General features: G+C 36.1%; 1 protein-coding gene across 1 annotated transcript; it reads left to right on the forward strand.

The window, feature by feature from the left end:
* Nucleotides 1-302: 302 nt before the first annotated feature.
* On the forward strand, nt 303-26759 carry ING3 (inhibitor of growth family member 3). The gene is made up of 12 exons (XM_047694130.1): nt 303-465; nt 712-783; nt 3400-3500; nt 5642-5707; nt 16012-16108; nt 17686-17757; nt 18603-18722; nt 18998-19155; nt 19751-19944; nt 21306-21498; nt 24010-24048; nt 25832-26759. Exons 1-12 carry the CDS (start codon nt 438-440, stop codon nt 25946-25948), a joined length of 1257 nt encoding a protein of 418 aa, XP_047550086.1. The 5' UTR covers nt 303-437; the 3' UTR covers nt 25949-26759.
* Nucleotides 26760-27731: the final 972 nt, after the last annotated feature.

Genomic DNA, 27731 nt, shown 5'->3' on the forward strand with positions numbered 1-27731 from the left:
TGCAGGCGCATACAACTCCCGTCGTTCCCTGTGAAAAAATCAACAAATAAACAGAGGCACCGCATTTCAGATTCTCTTGCGCACCGTTCGCAAGGACGACTGGTTTTTGTAGTTTCTACACGGGTAACTGCCAAGCATATTAATCCTTGCTGGAAGGGAATCAAACTACACTTCCCATAAAGGCGCGGGGGCGGCCTCTGGTCGGCTTACGTCATTGCTTGAGCCAACCAATGACAGCTCCGGGCGGCAGTGAGGCAAGCGCCGTCAGGCGCCAAAGTGGTTTTTTTTTTTTCCTTTTTTTTTTTTTTTTTTTTCCGCCGAAGCTGAGCGGGTGCTGCTAGCGGAGGCGCCATATTGGAAGGGACAAAACTCCGGCGACAGCGAGTGACACAAATAAACCCCTGGACCCCCTCGTTCCCCCAGCTCTAAGGGCCGCGATGTTGTACCTAGAGGACTATCTGGAAAGTGAGTGGGCGGCGCTGGCGGGGGCCATCTGTGGGACCTGCGGGCGGGCAAGAGCGCGAGTGGACGGGCAGGCGGGATGGCGGGAGGGAGGGGGAGGCGGGGGATGTTTCTTTCTCACGGTAACTGGCAGCCTCGCTCTGGGCTGCCGGCTCCTTCGACCCCCCCCGACGCACGCACGCACGCAGCGACGTAAACGCGTACTTTCGCCGTTGGCCCCGCCCCTCTGACGGACTCTCCCTTTGACAGTGATTGAGCAGCTTCCAATGGACCTGCGGGACCGCTTCACGGAGATGCGCGAGATGGACCTGCAGGTGCAGAGTAAGTCGGCGCGTTTGCCCATCTTGGCCGCGCGCGTTCAGTGCCAGACTTACTTGCCATCGACTTCATCGCCTCTGCTGTTTGACTGTCCTCCGGCTCACTGGCTAGTGCATAAGGAGTTGTAAAAAAGAAAAGGCAGTGCCGAATCTTGCCTCTTGCTTTCCACGCTACTTTTCTCCTTGCTTTTTACAAGAGGAGGAGGCATTAGGGCACGTGTATGTGTTCCTTTCACGAATTCAAGACTCTGCAATAAAAGTTTGTATACCTTCAGTGAGAACGTAGATACATGTCTTAATACACATCGGTGTAAACGTTGAGAAGATTTTGACTTGAGCCCTTACGTATGGAACATAGATTTCAGCATCTATACTTTTGTTAAAGTTCGTTCTACTCGAACATTTTCAAGAACGGAAAACACAGAAGCATAGGTTATATGCGGTTGTTTAGTGACCTGGTGAACTTGGAATGTCAGATTTTGAAAAGTTACAGGATACATTCTGTAAAAGTATACATTCTGAAAAGTTATAGGATACATTCTCACTTGTCAACAGGATGGTATTTTTTCAATCAAAATGAGTGAGGGAAATAGGTTCTACTGTAAAGGTTTCTATCTGTTGTAATAAAAATTTTGACTTTTCTTCTATCAGCGATAGCTTGGTAGTCTGGTTACTTTATCCCAAAGTTAATGTTGTTCTTTCATAGAGCAGTATTTGGTTTATCTGATCATTTTTCCTGTGACGTTTCTAAAAAGAGTTTATGGTTCAAAGAAGTAAAGAATCAGTGTTTATGGAGATAAGAAGGTAAATACTTAGAGTGAAATTACACTTAAAATTACATTTAAAATGAGTACAAACTTATGTCCACCATGCTCTAAAAGAACCTCACAAACCTTCCCCTTTTATGAAATGAATGTAAATAGCTGTTCCAATTATCTTGTAGAGCTACTGTATTAAAAATTAAGAGTGTGAAATGAATTATACATTACATAATTAACATGTACAATCAGGTGTACTCTTATGGCTGGATGTTACTCTGTTCAGATGTAGGTACTCCTTAATTAAATTGTATAAATGACAGTAATGCCTGGCCTTCATGGGGTCTATCCTCAGAAAATCTGTTTCTTGATCCCATTTATTCCAGCTATGTTTAGGCTATATACATAAAATGTTTCTCATGCTTCCAGGTTTTTTTCTTAGAAAAGTAGAGGTGGAAGAAGATCTGGGTTTGGGGGTATAATTGGGAGGAAAGGGGTATCTTGGAAAGAGATCAGAGAACCAGCATTTCTTGAGGTAGCTAAGGACCTGTCCTTTCTCCCCCTTGCTTCTCTGCCTCCCCACCCACAACTACTGCCATACCCATTGTTCATGAATATACTTGTCACAGCCTCTTGTCAGTTTCATGTGGCCATGCTTAATACAAGGTGATATGATATGGAAGCCTTCTTTTATTCAGTGGACTGTAGTGTAGAAGTCTGAATTGTGTATTTCTTTAGCTTGCTCACAAAATTGATTTTAGCTTTAATGTAGTCGAAATGCTAACATAGTATTGTCTGCAGGTTTTGATGTCAGATAGATCTGAGTTCGTATTAGAGTTTTCCTGACTTATTTTTTTACCTTGACCATGGTTTTCATTGTCTATAAAATGAAAATTATCTGAGGATTTAAAATAACACAGTTAAATTAGAACTTACAGTATTTGATACAAAGTAGGAATTCAATAAAGTATAACATATTATACTTCTTCATTGTTACTACAAATTTTATATTTTCTTGTGATTTGTACTTAGATTATGTAAATGAGAGGTTTTATAAACTTGCATTTTATAATAATTAGAATTTTCTTAAGTTAATAGGTGCTATGGATTAATAAAAGAGACTTACTTATAAAATTAGTTAGAAATTGCTTATTTAAACAAAGAAAATTTAAAAATCACTGTAAGACTTATTAGAATCTTTAAAAACCTGTTATTGCCCTGAAAATCTCCAAAAGGTTTTCCTTCACTAACATAACAGAATCACTTTTTTTTTTTTTAACTTTTCCTTTTTTACTAGATATGGAATGAGATGAGTATTCTTGGCACACACTTAGGGAAAAAATTTATCTAGAATAAATAATACAATGTATCAACTGAACAAATTATTGTAACTTCTACTTTCAAGTCATGATATGAAATGATGGAGTGCTTAAAGCCATATAGTGGGAGGTTAAAATCTTTTTATTACTTTTTCTTATTAAAAGAAAGGTGAGGATTATCCATTGGTACTTTTAATAAGAAATTGTGCTTTAGCACATTCGGCTGATTTAATACCATTAGCTTTTGACCTGAAGGCTGTACTATTGAAATAATGTGGTATAGAACCTATCTACGTTGTTGACTACTGGAAACATTTTGAAGTAACAAATACAAATTGTTGGAGAAAATTGTAACTTTTTTTTCTTTTTTACGGGAGTAATTAAACCATTTACATAATCAAAGCATGACATATTTAAATAAGTTATTGGCCAAGTGGAAGAGTGTGTGTTGTCAGATATTTTTTTCTTTCCTCAAATCAAAGCATGTATATTTAGTATATGAATTTAGTCATCTAAATATGAAATGTTTTTATTATGTCATAGATGCAATGGATCAACTAGAACAAAGAGTCAGTGAATTCTTTATGAATGCAAAGAAAAATAAACCGGAGTGGAGAGAAGAACAAATGGCATCCATCAAAAAAGTATGTTCAAGGGGCGCCTGGGTGGCTCAGTGGGTTAAGCTGCTGCCTTCGGCTCAGGTCATGATCTCGGGGTCCTGGGATCGAGTCCTGCATCGGGCTCTCTGCTCGGCAGGGAGCCTGCTTCCCTCTCTCTCTCTCTCTCTCTGCCTGCCTCTCCGTCTACTTGTGATCTCTCTCTGTCAAATAAATAAATAAAATCTTTAAAAAAAAAAAAAGTATGTTCAACATTCTGGATGATCTATCAGTAAATATCGGCATCCTCTGAGAAAGATTTTAAAATGAAATTTTTTTCTGGATATCAAAATGAGGGAAAGTTATCAATGGCTCTTTAGAATTTATATAATTTGTGTTTTAGAACTTCAGGTGTAGCAATTTTTAATCATTTTGGTAATTTAAAATCTGTTTCAATAATTAACAACTTTTATTAGAGAATTATAGAATCATCAAAAGTCCATATTTGTCTTTTAATTTATTTTATTCTGGTTACAGCTAATTAAGCTTGCCTTGTTTTCACAGACATTACATTGCCTTCCAGTTTGGGCCACAAACTGGGGTGAAAATTAGCTGACCTTGAAGCATATTTTATATATTGCTAGGTACCTAAGTTGGTAGAATTGCAGAAGAACAGAATCTTAAGAGTTGAAAGGATCCTTAAAATTCTTTTAGTTTAAAACTCTAAATTTGTACATGAATGGAGACTAGAAATACAGAATTTCTTGTGTTTTGTGATTAGTTTGTAGTACTTACATGTCTCTTCCAGATTAGAATGAATATCAGATCTCTTCCCAAGATTTTCTGTAAATGTATGACCCAGTATAATTGGGGTACATTGGAAGAACTACATAAAAAGCCTGGGTTTGGTCATGACTGCCATTTAGCTGTGTGACATTGGATAGGTTCTTTAATATCTCTGAGTGGTAATGGCTCCCTCATCCCCAACCTTCTTAGAATTGTTCAAAAATCAACTGAGAAAGAAATTTGAAAACTACAGATTTAGAGTATTGTGTAATTTATTTTGCCACATGGGGGGGAGCCCAGAATTGGTTCTGGCTTGAAAGATACCTGGAGGCCCCATGTATATGAGTATAAATGTTATCTCACATCTATACAGGTGACCCTTGAACAGGATTTTGTTTTTCGTAAATACAGTGCAGTACTGCAAATGTATTTTCTTAATAACTTTTTTTCTCTAGCTTACTTTATCGTAAGAATACAGAATATAATACACAAAATACGCATTAATTTGCTATTTATGTTGTTAGTAAAGGATTCTGGTCGACAGTTGGCTATTAGCTGTTAAGCTTTTAGTCAGAAGCTTATATGTGGATTTTCAACTACATGGGGGACACCGTGTTCAAGGGTCACCTCTGCAATGCAAATCAGTCACATCCCTTTAACCTATTAAGTTTTTGGTGTAGAACAACTTGGCTATACACTGAAAAGCCTGGTTCTCCATGAGAATTTATAGAATCATGTTTTTGTTTTTAAATGATTTGCTTATACTGAGGAGAAATCTAAAGTATAAGTTTAATTGTATGAACTAATACCTAACTTATAATGAGAGTTTAAAAAAAAAAAAAAAGAAAGAAAATGCGAGGTCCAGGGGTGACTGGGTGGCTCAGTGGGTTAAAGCCTCTCTGCCTTTGGCCCAGGTCATGATCCCAGGGTCCTGGGATCGAGCCCCGCATCAGGTTCTCCGCTCAGCAGAGAGCCTGCTTCCCCTCCGCCTGCCTGTCTGCCTACTTGTGATCTCTCTCTCTGTCAAATAAATAAATAAAATTAAAAAAAAAAAATGGGGAGAGCAAATATTCTTTATAAATTAAACAAATTGTAATATTTTCTGTGAAAGAAAGAATATTCATTAGTTCACGTAACATTTACTAGCTTAGAGGCTAGACTTGGACTGGTATTTAATTTTACTTATATCTTTTTTAGGAATGCTGAACATCTTCCTTTAATTCTTGGTCATTGTACATAATTTCTAATCCTACCCCATCCCATCCTATCCTTAACTGGGTTTTTATTGCTAATGTAGGGTGACCGACATTGAATGCAAGTTATGATAATGAAAATTCAGTTATATGTGCTGAATATACATATTTTCAAATTATTAATTTATTATTGAAACTGTTTTTATTCAGGATTACTATAAAGCTTTGGAAGATGCAGATGAGAAGGTACAATTGGCAAATCAGATATATGACTTGGTAAGTAAAATTAATGTGCATGCTATGCCATTAAGGACTTAAATTATGGGTTATGTCTTAAGTTTTGTTGGCTTAAATATTAATAGGAAGAATAGACTACATTTTGAGGTACTGCTTTCTTCATTTCATTTTCTTCACTTGAGCTTTCAGTGTCTATTTTTTGGTTTCTTTGTGGAGAAGAAACTAAAACTGTCAGAATCCATAGTTTTAGTCGATAGGTCAAGAACCTTACGTTTTAGACAAATTTACATTATTATAAGATTTTAGCAGATGTTAGACTTTTTTTTAAAACAAGAATTGGTGTTTAAATTTATTTTACTAATACTTATCTTAAGGTAGTATATTTACTTACCTGATAAATCATCTTGAGATTGTTTCTGTGGTAATAAAATACACGTAAGACTACTGTGTTGACAAGACTTCTTAGTTGCCTGATTAAATGAAGAAGAGAATCATTTGAGTCCGTGTTAAGAGATAGTACTCAACTATCTGTTAAGTGATGTCAAATAGGTAACACTCACCAACTGGCTCAGGTGGCAAAAATGGGAAACACTTGATTAAAAAAAGTTCTTTTTTTGCAGTAGCAATACTTGCAAAGGTTTAAAATCACTATAAGACAGAGGCACTATAATTATGAAGCTCTCTTTTATGTAAAGCATCTTCTAAAATATATACTTTAGGAAATACTCATTTCTGGTTCTGCTTCACAGCAAGTTAAAGCTAAAAACAAATGGACACTTATGGCTAACTTTAGCATATAGATTTCATGTCTATTTTTGTAATCTTCTCTGGATATAGTCTTATTACTGAACAAGTATATATAAATATAAATGTTACTGGTTATAGACACAAGATAAAAGAAGGTGCATACCACATATGGTATACATTGTAGATGATATAGAAAACTAGAAAACATTTGCCATGTGAAGCCATAAGAAATGTTTCCTTGTTCTCATACGGCAGAAATTTTTAATGGCTGTAATAACCTAGGCTCTTTTGTTCATGCAGTTATTTTGAAAACAATTTCATAAAAGATAAAGTGCCTTAAGAAGGACAGAGTAGGGGCACCTGGGTGGCTCAGTGGGTTAAAGCCTCTGCCTTCGGCTCAGGTCATGGTCCCAGTGTCCTGGGATCGAGCCCCACATCGGGCTCTCTGCTCTGCAGGGAGCCTGCTTCCACCTCTCTCTCTATCTGTCTGCCTCTCTGCCTACTTGTGATCTCTGTCTGTCAAATAAATAATAAATAAAAAATAAAAAAAAAAAGGACAGAGTAAACTATAGCTTGATTTACTATGGAATTGAAAAAAAAAAGAAGTTCTTAATTGTTTTGGTCTTGAATTATGTCTGTAAACACATTTATATTTGAATCCAAGAGAAATTTCTTTAGTAATATTGCGTCTCATGTTTAATGATTATATGTGTCAGTCTTTATTTAGAGACTGCCTGCATTTTAAACCTTATAGCTCTTTGGCTATGCTTTTTATTTATATTTTGTTATTTTAGTACTTTTTATAATTTAAAAAAATTCAGTGTATTTCAAACATTTAGAAAAATATGTCTAATATAAATATGTTCTCTTTAAATATGTGTGGATTTTTGGTATGTATCTATTCATTATTTATGAACCACGCTGTTTATTCACTCTTGTGCTTCGTATAATGGAGCTTTATCTGCACATAACAGAGGAACAAGGTGTACATACTACGAATGGCTTCGGTTCTCAAGGTGTTGGTAAACTAGTTAGGAAGACATGTGCACAAATGAAGTGAGGAGCCTGTATAGAAACGTGGAATAAAGATTATTACAGTTAAATATGAAGAATCTGGTAAAAGACTGAGCTAACTCATGTAGAGTATTGTTAACTTCTTAGAGGATATGAGATAAGTTTTGAACAGAATTTATTCAGAAGCTCTGGGACTTGGTTTAGGTGTTGTAACGAGGGGAAAGGAGTTCACTCAGAGATATGGATAAACATAGAATGAAAGTAAAACTTAGTAAATTCTTTGAATGGGATAGATCTTTTAGGCTAGGCTGTTAGGTAGTAGAAGGTGATGTAATGAATTGAATGAAATGTAATAAAAAGCAAGTGCCCATAATGGATCCACACAAACATGAGTTCATCCACTTCACTGATAGCAGGACTTTGGATAAGTTACTTAATCCCAAAATCTTAGTTTCCTTATCTGTAAAATAGCAATATTAATTTGTGCCTTACAGGAGGATTTTACACATGTCTATAAAATGATCTTAGCTTGTGAGAGCGCCACGCTGCTTCCCTTTCAGCTCTGCCAAGTGGCACCCTATTTCTTCCCCCTTCCCCCAGTTATTTCCAGGACGCCGTTTTGTCTTTACTCTTCCTCCTTCCTTCCTCTCCCCTTCCTTCCTCTATCCTCCCTCTCCCTTTTCTTTTTGTGGCTTTTCTTTTCCTCTCCCTCCTTCCCATCCTTCCTATTTTAGCACTCCATATTAAATTGCTATCTCAGGTGATCATGAGATACATCATCCTTAATATAAAAATCCATTCTTTTTTGAGACTTAATCATCTATATCATCCTCCCATCTTCATGACCTTCCGTGGCCCCTGTGGCTATCACTCATAATGGTTGCTGTCTCTCAGGGCTCTGTCTTTGACCTGCATTGTTTCTTACCGTATTCAGGTGATTCTCACAGTCTCCTCCCATCTTCTACCCAACTCCAGAGGCCAGGAAGACCAAATGCCACATGGTGAAGAACTGTTCTGTCATATGCCAGTTTTCCTCTTGGCCCCACACGCAACCCAAGCTGAGAAACATTCCTCCATTAATTTTCTGGGTGTTCTCTTAGTTTTAGCAATTAGACATTAATGATTCCTCAAGCTCAGGCTTCTCTTCTGAGCCTATTCATCTTAACCGAGAATTCCCAGGCCCTGGAACTCAGTGTATTAATATTAAGACTTAACTCTTAGTCTCCTCTTTTCCTTCTCTCAAAGAACCGCTGATCTTCCAGTCATTCGCATTAGAATACTGGAAGTCGTCCTAGTCTCTTCCTTGTCCCTAGCCTCCCCACATTTAGTTACTCAACATGTCTTGTTCATTTTATCGTCTAAATATTTCTCATTACCCCTTCCTCTTTACTTCTGCAGCCTGTCACAGTTAAGAACTTTAAAAAAGTTCTTCCATCTTTCTTGGGAAACTTTCTCCATCTTTCATAATTCTGCACTTGCAGTCTCTTTGCTAAAATCTCCTTAATAATCTTGATATTTATGTCATTTATTTCGAGGAGGAGCAATTTGATCACTTAGAAAAGTCACACAAGAATGATTTAAACAAAAGATTTTCCTCTCCTACAGATTATCTGTCGGAGGAGGCAGATCGTAGCTTGATGGCAGCCCTGACATCCTCAGTGTCTTGGGCTGCTTCTGCTCCATTCCTCCTCTTTTCTGGACAGGTAGAAGAAGAATTGCAGTAGGAGATTACTCAAAAGGGCATATTTTGCAGTTCATTTAGCTCCCTTAAAAGAGCCTTTCTGGAAATCTTACCTACTGACTTCTGCTTATATCTTCTTGGCTCCCTGTAGCTGCCTCTCAAAATGTTGCTTACCAGGGCACATTGCCACGCCAGGTATGTGGGGTCCTGTCAGGAAGGAAGGAGGCTGTTGAGAAGGTACTTAGCACTTTGTGCCATACCCTACCCCTCAACAGAATCATACAACCTTCCAAATCATTGTTATTCCCATGATTTTATTATTGTTTGAATTAAATAGTAATTATTTATTTACCTTCTGCTTGTATGTTTGTATTATCCCTACTATAAATGTCAAGAACTCTGTTAAAAAAAAAAAAAAAGTGTCTTCAGACTCTACGGTAGTTATTTCTCTGTAAATATTTGTTCAACAAAATCACCTAAATAGGTTAGTAGAAAAGAAAATGACTCCCAAGTTATGAGTCTTAGGCATAGAGTTTAATGGTATCATTCTTTGTGTGAGATATTACAGTTGAGTGACATTTTCTCAAAAGATAGTACAGTCACATTTAGTATGCTAAGATTGACTTAGTTTTGATGGACAAACAAGGGTAGGCTGCAGTACAAATAGCCCCATCTTTTCAAGGTATGACGTTAAACCAAGAGAAGTACAAGTAATGTATTTCAAATTAGTTTAGTCTCCTTTATAGAATCATTCTAGCAGACCAAACAGTCTTATAAACTGTGTCTTTGCTCAGATCTTTTCGGTATCCCTCTCTTTAAATTGTTCTCCTTTTTTTTTTTTTTTTTTTTTTTTTTTAGTTTCTTCAGTTTAGACCCATTTCTTTGACACATAAGCTCATTTTGGAAGTTCTGGAACAGGCCTTATAAATGTGCCTCCAGCAAAAGGGGCATTTTAAAAAATATTTAGGCTTATTGTGAGTTACATGTTTTATTTAAATACGCTTTTTTTATTGAAATACTTTTCACTTTATAATTACGCAATATTTTTTGGCTATTCTCAGTTCCTTTGCTTTTAGAGAGATTCCTTTTAAATGATAAAAACATTTAGTAATGACAGTATTATTTTCATAAAATAAAAAAATATTAGCTCCTCTAACTGTGGCCCTTGAGGGTATGTAAGGTTTGTAATCCTTCTGTATCCTCAGAACCTGGCCCAGTAGTTTAGGTGAGCAGCGAACAGAAGGACAAAGTAGACTTCCAAGGTGATCCGATCGAGTGTTTCCCAGACCTTAATATTTGCATCCCACCTTCAAGGTTTTTAGTTTATCCATATCATATGTACATGTATTTACTAAGTAAATTTTTAAATGAAATTTATTTAAGAATAAAATGTATTGGGGTACCTGGGTGGCTCCATGGGTTAGGGCCTCTGCCTTTGGCTCAGGTCATGATCTCAGGGTCCTGGGATTGAGCCCCACATCGGGCTCTCTGCTCAGCAGGGAGCCTGCTTCCCCCTCTCTCTCTGCCTGCCTCTCTGCCTACTTATGACCTCTCTCTCTGTCAAATAAATAAATCTTTTTTTAAAAGGAATAAAATGTATTTATTTATCTGATGCTGTTAGCATAAATGAAAAACTAGCATCACGTAACACAAATAAGTAATTATAAAATGTTAAAAAACAATGTATGGCCTCTGTGGAATGCTTGTGCTTTGTGCGTGCACCACATTGCCAGGGTGGCTTGTGGTATTTGAACACTTTATGCTGGAGACTAAGAAATTTACTTTTGCAAGTAATTGCAGTTGAACATAAGGGGATTACTGCCTTGTTCACAGGGAGGTTACTAAATGGATTTACCATCTCATATTAGTTATATTCCCTAAAGTATCAACAGTAAATATCCAAGTGAAAGTCTTTATAAATAGGAAAGAGGAAATTAAATTCCTATAACATTTAACATTTGAGAGCTTAGAAAGCTAAGTGCTTCAAAAGTGAGTGGGTGGGACATAGTATAAATGTATAATTACAGTAATTTTTAATCATAGATCGTTTATCCAATAGACAGAGGTACTTCTATTTATATACTTCTACATAATGGGAGAGTATACCTTTCATTCTTTTGGCAAATACTTCTAGAGCACCAGCGATGAGCTGTCACTTGTGCTAAGTGGGCATTAATGACACAGAGAAGCGATGAATGTAGGCAAACTATTAAGTTAAGATTCATTTAGATTTTGATAAGTGCTATGAAGGAAATAAACGTTGTGGAGAGAGGGATAAAGAAGGAATTACTAGGGAAGCTGTTCAGAATGTAGTCAGTAGGAGTGGCGTCATCTCAGGAGGTGACATTTGAGGAGGTACTTGGAAAGTGAGAAGAGCCAGCTGTGGGAAGAGAGCATCAGGAAGAACACTACAGGGAGATGATGGACCAAGGGCCACTTCTGAGGTGGGAGAGTGCTTGGCAGGGTGAAGCAGAGACAAGGCCAGTGTGTTTGGTGGATAGTGAGAAAGGAAAAGGTAGTGCTAGGAGGGAGTCAGGCAGGAACCACATGCAGGGTCTTCTAAGCCAGTGGAAGCAGTGTGTTTTCCTCTGAGGAGAGTAGGAGGCCACCTTAAACAGAGGAGCGAGGTGTACCTTAGAGGAAATCGTCTCTGTGCCTTTGCTTAAACATTGCATTGCTGTGGTAATTTCAAGTAAGCATGTATTATATTTACAGATTTTAATGTACAGGAATTAGGTACATAATTATGTTTGATTTTGCCCCTCAGTGTTTTACATAACATGGTATTTCATTGTATTATTTACTTCTAAAGTCAGTAGTACACTTTTTATACCTATGACTAGTATCGTACTGGTTACTCCATTTATTAAGGAAAGAAACCAGACTACATAAATATCCACAAATGAAGAGATTGGTGGAATTAGGGATTCAGTAGAACAAACTGAGAGTTTAGTTATTTCAGTGGTTGTTTTAGTGGAAGTAAGCAACAACAAAAAAGCTGTCCTATCCAAATAATTTCCCTCTAGAATCCTGATACTCTTAGTCATTAAACACTTATTTGGGTTTCTCAGCCAGATGTCATTGTCATCAGGCTGTATTAGATTACAATACCTATTAAAGTTGATTTATGTATACTTCTAAATTGAGCTTTTAGTTAATGCTTGAATGATTTTAGTGGTCTCATACTGCTCAGTATCTTTGAACTTGCTTCTTTTTTATATCCTGGCCTATTGCTGAGATGATTATATTTCAGGTGTACATTTTACCTATAAGTTGGAGAATTCTTCATCTGGTAATCTGATTAAAGAAATATATAAGTTTGACCTTTTGACTTGTTTCCTATCCTTATTGTCTTTTAGGAAGGTGAGATGTAGTTTATATGCTAAGGCCTCAAATATTTGATTCAGCCTAAACATGGATCAGATTTTCACCTATTTTAAATATAATCAGAGATGTGAAGAATCATTTTCATGACTTAACAGAGAAATAATTTGCCATCATGGTTCCTTTTTCTTCTCCAATTTATCCTCTTTATTCACTATTACCAGATCTTCTCATAGTTAGAAATTTAACTGTCATTGCCAAGGATTTCACCTTAGAACTTTATAGAATAACTTGTGTTCATTCTGAAAGGGCAAGCTAAATATTTAAATTTTAGAATTTTACGGTATTGGAAGCCATAAATCATGTAGAAACTTTTTGAAAAGCTGTATTTAGTTCAGTTTGGGTGCATCAGTGACATCTTAAAATATGAATATTGAGGCTGGGAGTCAAAAGAGAAAGAATAAAGGATTACAACTCTGTGCTAAAATGTTAAAATATGAGGATTTTTCTGTTTCATGTAGAGGTGCCAAATGTGACTTATCTTTGTGATCATCAAGATATTAACAAATAACGTTGACAGAATTTCCTTTGGCTCTGAAGAGGTCAGAAAGAAGAGAATGGATTTAAAATTAAAGCAGTTGTATTTGGGGTTGTGAGATATGATTTGGGTCCATAGAATAGGGAAGCTTTTGTGGCTAGTATTTATTGACATTAAGTGGGGAACAAATCGATAATTAGACTCTGTGGTCAGCCTTGTGTTAGGAGTCTGTGGTTAATAGAAAATCTTTCTCAATTAGAGTACTACCCTCTCTACTACTATAAATCAATCTTATGAGGTCAGGTGTGTGTGGAGGAGTGGGGTAATTTAGGTTCTTGCTTTGCCTGATACCTTTGGGGCCATTATGGTCATCTGCCAGATTAGGTGCTTTTGCCCCTTCAGAATCATGGGGGTAGAGGAGATGTACTCTGCAGGTTTCAGGAACGTTCAGTTGAGCTCTTGCTATGGCTGTTTAATGCTAGTGAAGTACTCTGTTGCTTCATAGTTTGAGTTAAACCTTGTGGTAAGCTTTCTAACTTCTAATTTGATTTAGTACAGTAGCAGTGATTCTAAGAAAAACAATCCTTATTGCCTAATAATTGCTTCTAATATTCATCAGTTCATAATCTTTTTTTACCTACCAAGAGGTAGGAATGACTGGAACCTATCTTACATAGCTCTCTACCACAATGTGGTTTAGGCTTTTCTATATTTAATTATGTATTTGTTTTTAGAATTATTAAGTCTTTGACTTCTATTCCTTTTTCGGAGCCGCTAGTATTGGAAATTCCATCATTATTTTTCATGCTCTCATGTGTAATAATTCCTATCAGTACTATCTTTAACACACTGAAGCAGTTCTTCAACACAGGGGTGGAAGGAGTTGGGGGAGGGTACATGATGTCTTCATCTCTGACTGCATCCTCCTGACCAGGAGTTTAACATTCTGCCTGTCTATACTGTAGATAACTGTTGTAGACCACATCATACTTTTACTTTTTTTTTTCCCCCTCTGAGAATCTTGTTTGTTTTCCTGTCTCTATTCATTCTTTAATTATTAATTTTTCTTTCCATCTATTTGAAAACAGTACATTCTTCACCCTCTAACTCATTTACCTCCTTTGTGTCTACCACAGCCCAAGGTTATATATGTATTTTTTATGTACTACTTCTAATCCTTTTCTAGCTGTTTCTTATTTGCTACATCTAGGGTATATATATTTTAAAACATTTATTATGTTAAAAAGCTCACATAAATCTTGATTTGTCCTCCAAATTGCAATTCCTATGAAAGCAGGGATTCTCTCTCATTTTTCATGTATTTTCCATTTAACCCAATGCCAAGCACAAATCTCAATATTGTAGGTAATAAAGGTGGTGGAATATTTTCATTGCATTAAGTGGTCTTGGAATTTAAATATGAGTACTGTTTCTGACTTCCCTTGAGATTAAATTTTGACAATGTAGGAGATATTCTTGAATAACTGAGGTCTGTGTTCACACTTAATTAATTGGAAGGGAGTTTCCATTAAAGGATGCTCAATTACCTGCGTGTTCTTTGAATAGGAGCATTTGTCCATAATACATGCCTCTATAGGATTTTAAATATTGTAATTTTAGATTCTGCCAAACTCTGAACAATAACTTGTGTGTGAAGATGGACAGAAAAGTGGGTTTTAAATTATTGAAAAGTCACTAACCAATACCCCGCTGGGTGCTGTTAATAAAAGAAATATAAATAACAAGAAATTATTTTTATTTTTCAATTTGAATTATACTATTCTGAGTTAAAAAAAACAGTTGGCTGCTACATGCAGAAGTTCAAAGGACAGTGTTAGGTATAAATGGTGAAGAACAATTTATTACGAATAGATCAGAGTTAAATCTCTTTTCCATAATGCATTAGCTATTGCCTTTGGGCATGTTACTTAACCCTTCTGAGCCTTAGTTTCTTCACTTACGAGATGGAGACAGTAATAACCTATGTCAGAAGATTAGTGCAAGGACTAGAAAAGATAGAAGAACATCTAATGCACCACAGACATTTCATGGCATCTAACACACAAAAATTGTCTTTTGCTACTTTTCTACCCATCTCCTTCAATTTAGGTATACATTATTTCATTCTTAATTTTTTTGCCTTCATGATGAATAAGAAAGTCACTCTTAATTATTTAATAATGATCCATTGCCAATCAAGAGTTTGATAAAGATGTTGTCAATAATATTACAATATTTTTCAGAAAATTTATGTTTTCTTTTTTCACTTATAGTGGTAAATTTGAAAAAGTATTGAAAAATATTTAATATTAACCTTAAAAAATTAAGACTTAGTTGTTCTTAGTTTGAAATATCATATAATTTTCTGAAATCAGTCAAGAGATCTGTAGTTGAATGAGAAAATAAAATTTGCCACCTTCACAAGGGCCAAAGTATTAGCAATAAAACCATTTTAACCAAGCTCTTTGGGGAATGGAGTTTTCTGGCTAAAAAACCCCTTTTGTTTCAACCCTTTGCATAAATGTTTACAAGTATAATGGTTTACTTTTCTGCCTTAGAGAAACATATGTGTAGAATATAGTAGCCTCTTTGTTTATAGACTAAGGATCTTTCATTTTTCATTCTAAGTAACAGTTATAGTATGGCAGAGTGGTGGATGGCCTTACTATAAGTAGGAGGAGATTAGGTCGAAAGTAATCCCAGGGTATACTATAAAAAGTTACCAACCCTCCCGCACTTCCTCCCACTGCAAATCCCAAGTATCATTTTGTTTAGTTTCACATCTCAGTTGTTCTGAATGTTTTCTAACAAATTGTGATTCTGGTTTCTTAAAACTTCAAATTTATTATGGGAGGCTTAAGATATTATTTTACCTAGCCCTCATTTCATAGATTAGAATATTGAGGTGTAGGTTCATTGACTTGCTCAAGGATACTAAGCAGATGCACTAAAAGAAATAAAGATTTAGTTTCCTCATTAAACTGACACTTTAATAGTGTCCCAAATTTTGGTGGTTATCTTTGATCTTCTTTGAAACAGGTAGATCGACACTTGAGAAAGCTGGATCAGGAACTGGCTAAGTTTAAAATGGAGCTGGAAGCTGATAATGCTGGAATTACAGAAATATTAGAGAGGCGTAAGTAAAATTTACAGTTTTCCATCAATGTTGGACAGCCCATGTGCAAATTGCTGAGGAGACACTTGTCCCACGGAGACTTCTCAGATGGTGTGCTTCTGTGGATGGTGGCAACCGGGTGGGACAGCATGGACTCTAGCAGCCAGAACTGTTTGGGTTGGATATGGAGACAGATGATACAGGATATCCTACACTCACTCTTTATTAAAATCACATATTAAGTCATTCCATTTTTTAATACGGATATGTTAGTAAGATGAGTGATGAGAATAAAGATTTAAAGAAATAGAACCATCTAGAAATAAGTTAACCATCTGTCATTAAACGTATGGACTTTGCCCTGCCTGCGGATACACTTAAACTCTGAGGAAGGTTGTTATTTTTTCTTCCGAAGAACTGCCTTAAGGCTTTTCCTCAACTGTGTTAGTAAGAAAGATTTTGTTGATACCAAAGCATTTCCTCTTTTTCTCAAAGAAGTAAATATTTTATTATCAGTAAGAAACAGTTTAATATTTCCTTGCAAGGTTCTACTTGATCTCCTGTTACAATTTACCCTTTATTCTTTTTTTTTTTTTGATGCATTTCTTCAGCAAGAACATGTACCTGTTTGTACACACTGATAAAAAATTTCTTTAATGGTGTTAAATCATGTGTATATTGTACGCAGTCCCTAGAATAAAGGAACAACCTAATCATGAATCCATCTTGGTATCCATAGTGACATTTTTGTATTCAAAAGTAGATCTATCACTTCAGATGATCATCTAATTTATTTGTGATACTTTTATTCCAAGAAAACCCTATCTGAGAATAATAAGAATTTTGAGACAAAATAAAATATTCTATAGCTGTTCTAGTTTTTTTTTTTAATGCTAATAATAGCTGTGAATAACAATAATTCATGCCTATTCAGTACTGCAGGAAGGTTAATGAAGCATCCTCTTTAAGGACACAGACACACAAAACTGAATGAAATCGAGTCATAAAATCTACTCCACCCTGTGCCCTGCCATAATTTCATCTCAAGGGATCAAGATAAACCCAGAAAACTTCTTAAAAGTATTTAATGCTTGGCGGTAGAGATTCTGTGCCTAACTTCTTTTAGGAAGTCTTTACTATCATATGTTATTTTAACGATCAAAGAAATTTTCTTTCATATAGTAATGTCCCATCACCTAATACTTTAGGATCTTGCATAGAAAGGTCTTCAACCCAGTATAACTAGTTTAAGTTTTTCAGATCTTATCAGTAATGGAGTTATAATATCCATTCATCCACTTATGTGGTACCTACCCGCTGTCCTGAATTCCCCAATTAGACATTAACATGAGCTGTTTCATAGTTAAGGTGAATAGTAAGAAGTAGATTACATATTATTTAGAAAGAGGATGAAATTGGCTCAGTGTGAAATTGGCAATGGTTATTCTCTATCACGTTTGATGAAAATGACACAGGGATATGCATCAGGGCTTGCCAGTCCTCTGCTAGGTGAGGGTACAGAGTGCCTGTAGTTGATTGACCTGTAAAGTTCTGCTTGACATTGAATGGAGATGTATCTCTGTGCCTTTCTTTTTTAGGATCTTTGGAATTAGATACTCCTTCACAGCCAGTGAACAATCATCATGCTCATTCACATACTCCAGTGGAAAGTAAGTTTGGTTTAGGGCAGCTAAAATTTTCAGTACAATTAAAAACTCATTATATTGCCTGTATATTCTTTTCATTTAGCCCCATACAACCAATTGAGAAAAAAAAAAAAATCCTTCCCTTCCTTTTATTTTGTGAGATCTACGTTTTCCTTACAGTTCCTGGTGGACTTACCTTCGTCATTTGGGAAAAGTATATTTGATTTGGGAGTAGAGTGTTTGCTTTTTCTGGAATACATCAAGGACAAATGGATGGTATTAGTAGCAGCGTATACTTCCTACACACAGACACCTGATTCTCTCTAGAGAGTATTATAACCCAAAACAAATGAGAAAATACATGGTGGTGGGCTCTTTGGTTTTTTTATCCTCCTTGCTTCTCCAGTGCTTCGCCTACTGTTTGGCATATTAAGAAGACCTCAAATAGTTGATGGTTTAGTGAGTAAATGGTTGGTTGGATGTTGGTCGATTAGAAGACTGTATCAGTGTAATTTGTGACGGATCAATTTGCTATGAAAGAAGGGCTGGTTGAAAACTGTTCAAAATTGTGGATAATGTTTTGAAAACAAACTTCCTCTCATGTTCTGTGTAAAATCACGGTGCATCGTGGGTTATCTGCAGTACTTTGCTACTGAAGTTTTCTTTTTTTACTGTGTGGGAAGGCTACTCTTAACAAAATAGGTGACCCAGACAGTTCTGCTTGTCCCATCCTCCAAGAAAACATATTGTTCTGTATTCCATGAAGAACTCAGAACATAACATACTTGTTTATAACTGAATGAAAGTATTATGTCTTGTCCATAGTCCTCTAAAGTTTAAAAACACATAAATTCTTTATTTATATTCAGAAAGGAAATATAATCCGACTTCTCACCATGCAACAACAGATCATATTCCTGAAAAGAAGTTTAAATCTGAAGCTCTTCTATCTACGCTTACATCAGATGCCTCTAAGGAAAATACACTAGGTAAGTTCAGTATTTCAAATAGGAATGTTTGTTTTTTGTTTGTGTTAAAGGGGAAATGAAAGCATTCAGGATTAGCGAATCATACAGATTTTTTTACTTGGTTATAGTGTACAGATGGGGAAAGGAGAAAAAGGAAAAATGGGACATGAAAATTGGATGGTGGCATGAAAATGTTAAATTTAATGATTATATCTGTACTGGGAAATAATGTATTTTAAGCTCACTAACATCATGTTCTCTCCAACCATTTTTATTTTTTCTTTAATTTGACATAGGGTGTCGAAATAATAATTCTACAGCCTCTTCCAACAATGCTTACAATGTGAATTCCTCCCAACCTCTGGCATCCTACAATATTGGTTCATTATCTTCAGGAACCGGTGCAGGGGCGATTACCATGGCTGCAGCTCAAGCAGTTCAAGCCACAGCTCAGGTAAAAAGGAAGAGGTTTGGAAGTAGCAGGTACATTTTGTCTGATTCATTGGCAAACTCAAGTAGAAACAACTAGATGTGAACAGAAGGCGTTCTCTTACACTGTAGAGTTTCATTTTTACATCATGGTTTTATGATACCTGACATTTTATTTGATGAAACTTATGTGCATTAATTTACCTGATTGATCATGAAAAGTAACAAATAGATTGGTGCCAGCTCGTGCCGATCCCTTCACCCAGCGATGGCTCATGATGTGTGTGTTATTGACCGTGAGCCCTGGCACCTGCGAGGACAGGACTTGGTCCTCCCTCCCGGTGCCAGGTTTCCTCCAAAAGCCTCACAACTCACACCGCCTTAATGTTCACCGCTCTACAGTTTGTATTCCAAATTAAGTTACCAGTTCTGAAGCTCCCTCCTAACTGTAAAAACCAATTTTAAATCTTTACATAAAATAGCTGAAATGACAGTGATGAAAATAATGGTTTAAACAAAATAATATTGGGTAAACTAACATAATACTCTAACTAGTAGGACTGAAAAAGAAAATCTGCATATATATGCGTATTAATATTATCAGTGAATGTCTGTTTAAGATGAAAGAGGGACGAAGAACATCAAGTCTAAAAGCCAGTTATGAAGCATTTAAGAATAATGACTTTCAGCTGGGGAAAGAATTTTCAATGCCCAGAGAAACAGCTGGCTATTCATCATCTTCAGCACTCATGACTACATTAACACAGAACACCAGTTCATCGGCAGCTGACTCACGGAGTGGGAGAAAGAGCAAGTAAGTTGCATTGTTATAGTAGCCCTGTACCTTTGCTATAAGGTATGCCCTGTAGTTCTACCAAGTGTGCAGTCTGCTTGGCATCCGGCTGGGCTTGGGTATGTGAAACAAAGGTAGGTATAAAGGATCTGGATGAACTTGGGGGAGGCAGGAAGACATGACGTAAAATTTGTAAAATTTATAAAATTCATACAATTTAATTAGCATATAAATTTTGGTAAATTACTTGTGAATTTTAACACTTTCCTGTCTTGCACAGGTAAGTGTTCACATGTCTTTTGATGGTCACGATCATGACATTTTCATTCAGACTGCTATACTCTGGGGGAGTAAAGTCTTTAAAAGGTTTTAAAGTCTTTACTCTTTTTTTTTTTTTTAAAGATTTATTTACTTATTTGACAGACAGAGATCACAAGTAGGCAGAGAGGCAGGCAGAGAGAGAAGGGAAAGCAGGCTCCCTGCTGAGCAGAGAGCTGGACATGGGGCTCCATCCCAGGACCCCGAGATCATGACCCAAGCTGAAGGCAGAGGCTTAACCTACTGAGCCCCCCAAGCGCCCCTAAAGTCTTTACTTTTTCTAGAGTCTTAAATTGAGTAGAAATAACTTCTGCTTACTTTCTTTTGTTCATTAGGATAAGCCATTATTTGGAACTTTTTTCCTTTATAACCCCTTATTCTATTATGTGTTTTTTTTTTTTTTTTTAAAGATTTATTTATTTGACAGACAGAAATCACAAGTAGGCAGAGAGGCAGGCAGAGAGAGAGAAGGAAGCGGGCTTCCTGCTGAGCAGAGAGCCCGATGTGGGGCTCGATCCCAGGACCCTGGGATCATGACCTGAGCCGAAGGCAGAGGCTTTAACCCACTGAGCCACCCAGGCGCCCCCTGTTATGTGTTTAATATAAACTAATGCAAAATCTAAAATACAAATACACAAAGGCAGTTGATGAGATGATTTTGATGAAGAGTATTCAGTTTGCTTAAAAATATAAAGAATGTCAGCAAGATAGCCATAACTAATACTAGCTCTTCAAACTATTACCTGTAATTTAAGTCAATGTTAAGTAGTAGTAGATTAAAAAAATTATCGTAAAAACATAGCTTGAAAGAATTTTTTTCAATATCTTTATTCTCCAGAAAACAGAAAATGTCAAACGAAAATTATCTGTTATGAAGATTTTTGCTCTTTGTTGCTGTCAACAATTGTGCTTTTAAATCTGTATATCAAGTTAGTTCAACTTCATGTTAAGTGTTAATTTGCACGCTTAGTGTCATTTCATTTCATACCACTCATTTAGGAATTATTCTCCCATAACTTCTGGATGCTGAGCCAATGAAACTGATACTGTTTTTTTTTTGTCAGAAACAACAACAAATCTTCAAGTCAGCAGTCCTCGTCTTCCTCCTCCTCCTCTTCCTTGTCGTCATGTTCTTCTTCATCAACCGTTGTACAAGAAATCTCTCAACAAACAACGGTAGTACCAGAGTCTGATTCAAACAGTCAAGTTGATTGGACTTATGACCCAAATGAACCACGATATTGCATTTGCAATCAGGTAAAAGTCTGATATGTCTGTACAAGCATAATCTGAATAAAATAGAAAACAGAGAGCTATTTCATTTTTTCCAGTTAAAATACTTTTGCTTTCTTCTATAATTTTCTTCTGCTCCTTGCAAAATCACGTTTGCTGTAAATACAAAGAGTGTAAAGGAATGTGTAAGTCACCCATGCTCTCAGCCCTTGGATATAACCAGTAATTAGACATTTTGGTTTATCACTACTGTATACCCCACTTGCATGGTGTCTGAGTCTGCTCAGGCTGCTATGACAAAATACCACAGACTGGGTGGTTTAAACAGCAGAATTCTATTTTCTCACAGTTCTGGAGGCTAGGTAGTCCACTATGAAAGTGCTGACTGATTCCATTCCTGGTGAGGACTTTCTTCCTCCCTGGCAGAGGGTCCCCTTCATGCTGTATCCTCACATTGTGAAGAGAGCTCTGGTGTCTCTTCTTATAAAGGCACCAGCTCTGTTGGATTAAGATTCCACCTGTCTGAGCTCAGTTAGCCTTTATCGTCTCACAGACCCTATCTCCAAACACAGTCCTAATGGGGGATACGGCTGCAACACAGGAGTTTGGGGGAGAGACGCAAACATTTCAGTCTCTTACACAGATGTACACACAGATGTGCATGTGTGTGTTTGTGTGTGTATGTATGTGTGTGAATTTGACCAGTTGGATCACAGTATATTCTTTCTGTAACACTTTTTCATAAAGTCATGTGTACTGAATATCATTTTTCTTGAAGTAATCCTTTAAAATTTTTTCACAGTTATGTGTTATACTATGTGTAACTTTTTTTTTTTTAAGATTTTATTTATTTATTTGACAGAGATCACAAATAAGCAGAGAGGCAGGCAGAGAGAGGGTGGGAAGCAGGCTCCCCGCTGAGCAGAGAGCCCGATGCGGGGCTCCATCCCAGACCCTGGGATCATGACCTGAGCTGAAGGCAGAGGCTTTAACCCACTGAGCCACCCAGGCGCCCCTGTGGGTAACTTTTTAAACCAGATTTAGCTATAGGTTTTTGTAGTGGTTTTAATTTTTTTGAGATTACAAATATGGTAGGCATTTTTTTATGTAACCCATTTTACACATCTAATTTCTAAGATAATCTTTTAGAAGTAAAACTAAGTTAAAATATTAGTTGCAGACTATCAAATTGCCTTCTGAAGTTCATTACCAAAACCTGATGAGCATGCCTGTTTCCTAAACCCTGTCCAGTGCTGGATACTATTTTGTCTCAGAAACCCTATACCAGTTTGATAGTTTTATATTACACAGTGATTTCAATTTACCTTAGTAGTAAAATTGGACTCTTTTTTTGGCTACTTCTATTTCTTTTATGAATTGACTCATTGGTGTTGGCCGATTTTTCTATCATTTTTGTCATGTACATTATAAATACTTTGCTTGGTTTAGTTTTTTATTTTGTTTTTAATTCTGAAATTCCAGTTTTACAGCTGTCAGTCTTTTTCTTTATGAAGTCAACTGTGGGTTATATGCTTATTAAGAAGACCTTCTTGCCTTTTCCCCGTATAGCTGTGTCTTGCATTTTTTTTTCTCTTTGCAAATGTCTTTGTCTAGCTGTTGATATACTTCAGTTTCTATATGTTTAATTCTTTAATCCATCTGCAAAAAAAAAAAAAACCCACTTTAATCCATCTGCAATTTATTGTATTTATGGTGTAAGTTGGCAATCTAATTTTTGAGAATTTGCCATTTAAGAGACTGTTAGGTTTTCTCCTGTCACCTGACAAACATTTTTTTAAAATCAGTTATTAAGAAAATTCTGTACAGATCCTGGTAGTAAAAATAGATCACCTAAAAAAGAACAAAATCAAACTCACCCTGATTTCTCATCTATAACACTAAAAACTAGTTGATGAAATAGATCTGTAGAGCTTTGAGAGAAAAATCTGAGTGCCCCCCAAAAATTGTTAACCAGAGTCGTTCATGTGTGAACCATGTACAGATATGCTCAATCATACAGAGAATCAGATAGTATGCCATCTAGTCATAACACTGTCTGAAACATTTCTCTGTCCATTGAGAACTTAAATTAATTCAAGAATTAGGAAGTTGTATTATAAAGTGCTGGTGATGAACAGAAGAAAGAAAAATGTGAAAGGGCAAATAGTAAATTGGTAATAAGTTTAGAAGTTTCAACTATTGACTGCAAAAATATAAATGACCCAACATGACCCAAGAAAAAATAGAAACCTTAAGTAAGTAAGTAACCCAAAAAGAAACTTAAAGTCTTACAAAAGAAACCACCCACAAAGGCAATTTGTCAAGGTTCTTTCAGATTTTCAAAGAGCACATAATTTCTGTGTATTTCTCCTCTGTGCTATAAATCTTTATAAACTCTTTACTAAAAAACTATATACCCTATTTCTTAATGCAATTGTATATTCCTGTCTGTTTTCTAACAGTATCATCAACAATTTCGATTTAGATGCTTGTCACATAGTCATAATAAAAAATATTTACTTTTATTTTAACTAGGTATCCTATGGCGAGATGGTGGGCTGTGATAACCAAGATGTAAGTATTAAATTTTTCTATTTAGGAATGAAAAAAAAATCACAAAATATTACTACTTAAACATTTTTCTTATTTATGGAATCATTCAGTCTGTGAAAATAAGTCTGCAGTTATGTTAAATACATTATATTAATGCTAGAATATTTCTCTCCAAAACATGGTAGTGTGCTCCCAATTCAAAACTCTTTTAAAGCTAGTTTTGGGTTTGTTTTTTTTTTTAAGATTTTCTTTATTTACTTGACAGAGAGAGAAATCACAAGTAAGCAGAGCAGCAGGCAGAAGGGAGGGGGAAGCAGGCTCCCTGCTGAGCAGAGAACCAGATGTGGGGCTTGATCCCAGGACCCTGACCTCATGACCTGAGCCGAAGGCAGAGGCTTAACCCACTGAGCCACCCAGGCACCCCTTAAAGCTAGTTTTATAGTTTCATCTGCAAATTATAAATCTCAAAAGGTGATACATTGTATGAAAATTAAAAACATCCTCCACCTCCTTTGCTAAATAATACTGTGTTAACTAGACTCCAGTTCATTTACCACAGTGAAGAACTGGAGCTTTAAAACAGTACATTGTGTCAGGAAGCCTGTGGCTAGCGGGAGTGGGGGGTGGTATAATGTGAGGTTATTTTCCTCCTATCAGTGTAGTGTATCCTATTGTATCCAGCAGCTGTCTGCTGGTAAGAGCCACTTGTGATACAAAAAGTAAAGGAGCTTTGAAAGAAAAGAATTCCCTTTTTTTTTTTTTTTTTTTTTGTTTTTTACAAAGCTGAATTTTGGTTAGAGATATATTTTTATTGGATGCTGAGAATATTTTTTCTCGTAATTTCACTCCCTCACTTTCTCAAACTTCCAGCCCCTTTTGTTCCATCTTTTCCTGCAGAGGAGTAGCAACCCTGAATTCTAAAGAAGTAAAAATCCATAATGTCAGAATCCTAAGGTTAATAGTAGAAGTTTAAACTTTTTAAAAATAACCTGAAGATTGAGCAGGTTTGTCTTGGTACATTAAAGTCTGTGCTTTCCTGACCTGACAGGGTCCCAACAACATGTTCACATAGTTAGATAAAGACTGTCCTTCCACATTCCCCTTTAGAATTACTTGTGGGCTGTTTGTGATTATTGTATAACAATATTGCCCAGTCATTCCAAGAACACCATTGTAACCTCCTGGGGAAGTTAGTGCAAATGATGCATTTCTGTGAATACCCCATCATATTCTCTGATTCTTCTCATTCCTACTCGTGCTCTTCTGAGTGCTAAGATTTTCTGTGCAGGTGTAGAACTGCTTAATACATTACAGAGTAGGATCCCTTTTCTCTGCATATGTAGGAATAGATCTACCCAGAGAGGAATTCCAAGGCATCCCTTTATGATTTTCATTGCAACTAGCTCATACTACTTTACGAGGGAGTGAATAAGGCTGAATAGTAAATAAAATCTGTAAAATGTATTTGCCTTCGTTGTGAGAGATCCATCTCACTTCTTGTCTTTGAAAGTTAGTATCAACTTACTCTCTGGCTTAAGGAGAATTAGTGAATTTTGTTCATTACTTGGGATCATGGATATAGATGACATTAACCTCTGAGTTAACAGAGATGCATACTTTGTCTGTGCCTCCATTTCCTTATCTCTTAAACCTATCACTGGAATTCAGTGACCTATAAAATCAGCTCCTAGATCTAAAAGTTGTTTCCATGAATCTTATTATTAATATTCAGTCTAGTGGGCATATTATACTCTGTAATCTTTGGAGGTATTAAAAACTATTTCTCTGCCATTTTGCTTTCCAGTGCCCAATAGAATGGTTCCATTATGGATGTGTTGGGTTGACAGAAGCACCAAAAGGAAAATGGTACTGTCCACAGTGCACTGCTGCAATGAAGAGAAGAGGCAGTCGACACAAATAAAGGTGGTAGTTTCATTTGAGGAAGAAAAAACTTCAACTAAACATTTTATATAGGACTTGAAAAAAGAAGAAAGAGAAAGAAGACACAATGCATTTCCAGGCAACCACTTCAAGGATTTACATAGACAATCCTGTAAGATCCTGAACTTGAATTTTATGGGTTGTATTTTAATAATGTAAGTAAATTATTTATGCACTCCTGGTGTGCTACGAATATTATTCCAGTTAGCCTTGGATTATTTCAGTGGCCAACATATGCAGACATTTGTACTCCTCAACCATTTTCTCAAAGTAATGGGCATTCTATAATTTAGACTTCTGAGAATTCCAACGATGAAGATTTTAAGAAAAGTATTTTATATTCAACAGGTATGTTCTGCTGCATGTACTGTACTCCAGAGCTGTTATGTAACACTGTATATAAATGGTTGCAAAAAAAAAAAAAGTCAGTACTTCTAAAAAGAATTTAAGATAATGGTTTTTCAAATGCCTTTATAATAAGCTTTGTTTCTTTGTGAAACTAAATTCAGCAGGCTGAAGGAAATGGTTCATGTGATAAAGTGGGCTGGTGTCCTCTAGAGTACCTGGGTACATAAACAGAAACTCCTGTAGGTAAAAACGAATCTGTGCCATTAGTCTTTATATGTTTCTGCATCTGGATAGAGTGCAGTTCATGGGGGGAGGGGGAGGGGCCGAAAGGGAAAGGGTGTTAAAGTGATACATTTTTATACCAAATGTGTTTATTTTTTTGTGCAAGTAATCCTTAAAATTGGAATTGTATTAGGTGTTAAAATAAAGTTTTTAAAAAATTACTTGTATTTATACTTTACACACTTAATAAGGAAAATTTCTCAATTCCAATTAACTTCCAGTTTTCATAATCTAAAATGGACAGAGGCCCAGGACACAAAATGCTGTGTAATCTTTGATTTCTTTAACAGTGCTTGGAATTCGTGACGTGAAAATAGGGGAAAGACATTTTTAATGTAAATTTGAAATGCAAATTTATTTTTCTAGAACATCTCTCTGGCTTTTCCTTCAGTCTAAGAGACATGAAAGAAGTCTAATTATGGTAGATAAAATGAAAATAATGGTAATAGTTGTTTTGACTTGAGGCAGCGTGGCCAATTAAAGTAAAGAGACCTCCTGGATTGGAGCTTAAAATGCAGTTCTATTTTGGATACTACCACATACTGGTATGATGGTTAATTCACATTTTGAATCACTCTGGGCCTTATTAAACCAGGGTGATGCTGGCTGCAGGATGTCTGTAAAGCACTCCTAAGGTTTTTATTCTATAGGTGCTATTTAAATTATAAATTTTGCATAGTGGAGGTTTTATTTCAGGTATACTACCAAGTCATGTTGGTAGAAAAATCCTTAAAACTTTAGAAATACTTATTACATCATTTCTTTTATGTTGGAACTTACTGGGTCCATTAGATTTCTGCTTTAATCAAAACCACTTATGAGCCTCTTAGAACTTATTCAGAAGACCATAAAATCTATGCAGTGCTACCCAAAGGGTATCGGTTAGATAGGGGATTTCAGAGGTCTCTCTTACCTTCATGAATCCTCAATTCTGAGCTGTTGCAGACTGATTTTATAGCTGGACAGCCCATAAAACAAAGTTGGTTCGTTTGTGGGGATTCATGATTTCACAGTATCATGATCCCATAACACTCAGTATTTTCATGGAGATTTTATAAAACTCTAAGAAATAACATATAAAGTAGCATTCCGTTAGCTTATTAGCATGTTGCCTGGAGATACTCTGTGGTATT

This window comes from Lutra lutra, chromosome 11 (genome assembly GCF_902655055.1).
Source record: "Lutra lutra chromosome 11, mLutLut1.2, whole genome shotgun sequence".
Taxonomy (NCBI): domain Eukaryota; kingdom Metazoa; phylum Chordata; class Mammalia; order Carnivora; family Mustelidae; genus Lutra; species Lutra lutra.

Coding starts and splice junctions, on each gene's coding strand:
- ING3 (XM_047694130.1), top strand. CDS start 438: ATGTTGTACCTAGAGGACTATCTGGAAA. Junction 466..711: donor CCTAGAGGACTATCTGGAAA/GTGAGTGGGCGG, acceptor TCCCTTTGACAG/TGATTGAGCAGCTTCCAATG. Junction 19,156..19,750: donor CAGTTCAAGCCACAGCTCAG/GTAAAAAGGAAG, acceptor TGTCTGTTTAAG/ATGAAAGAGGGACGAAGAAC.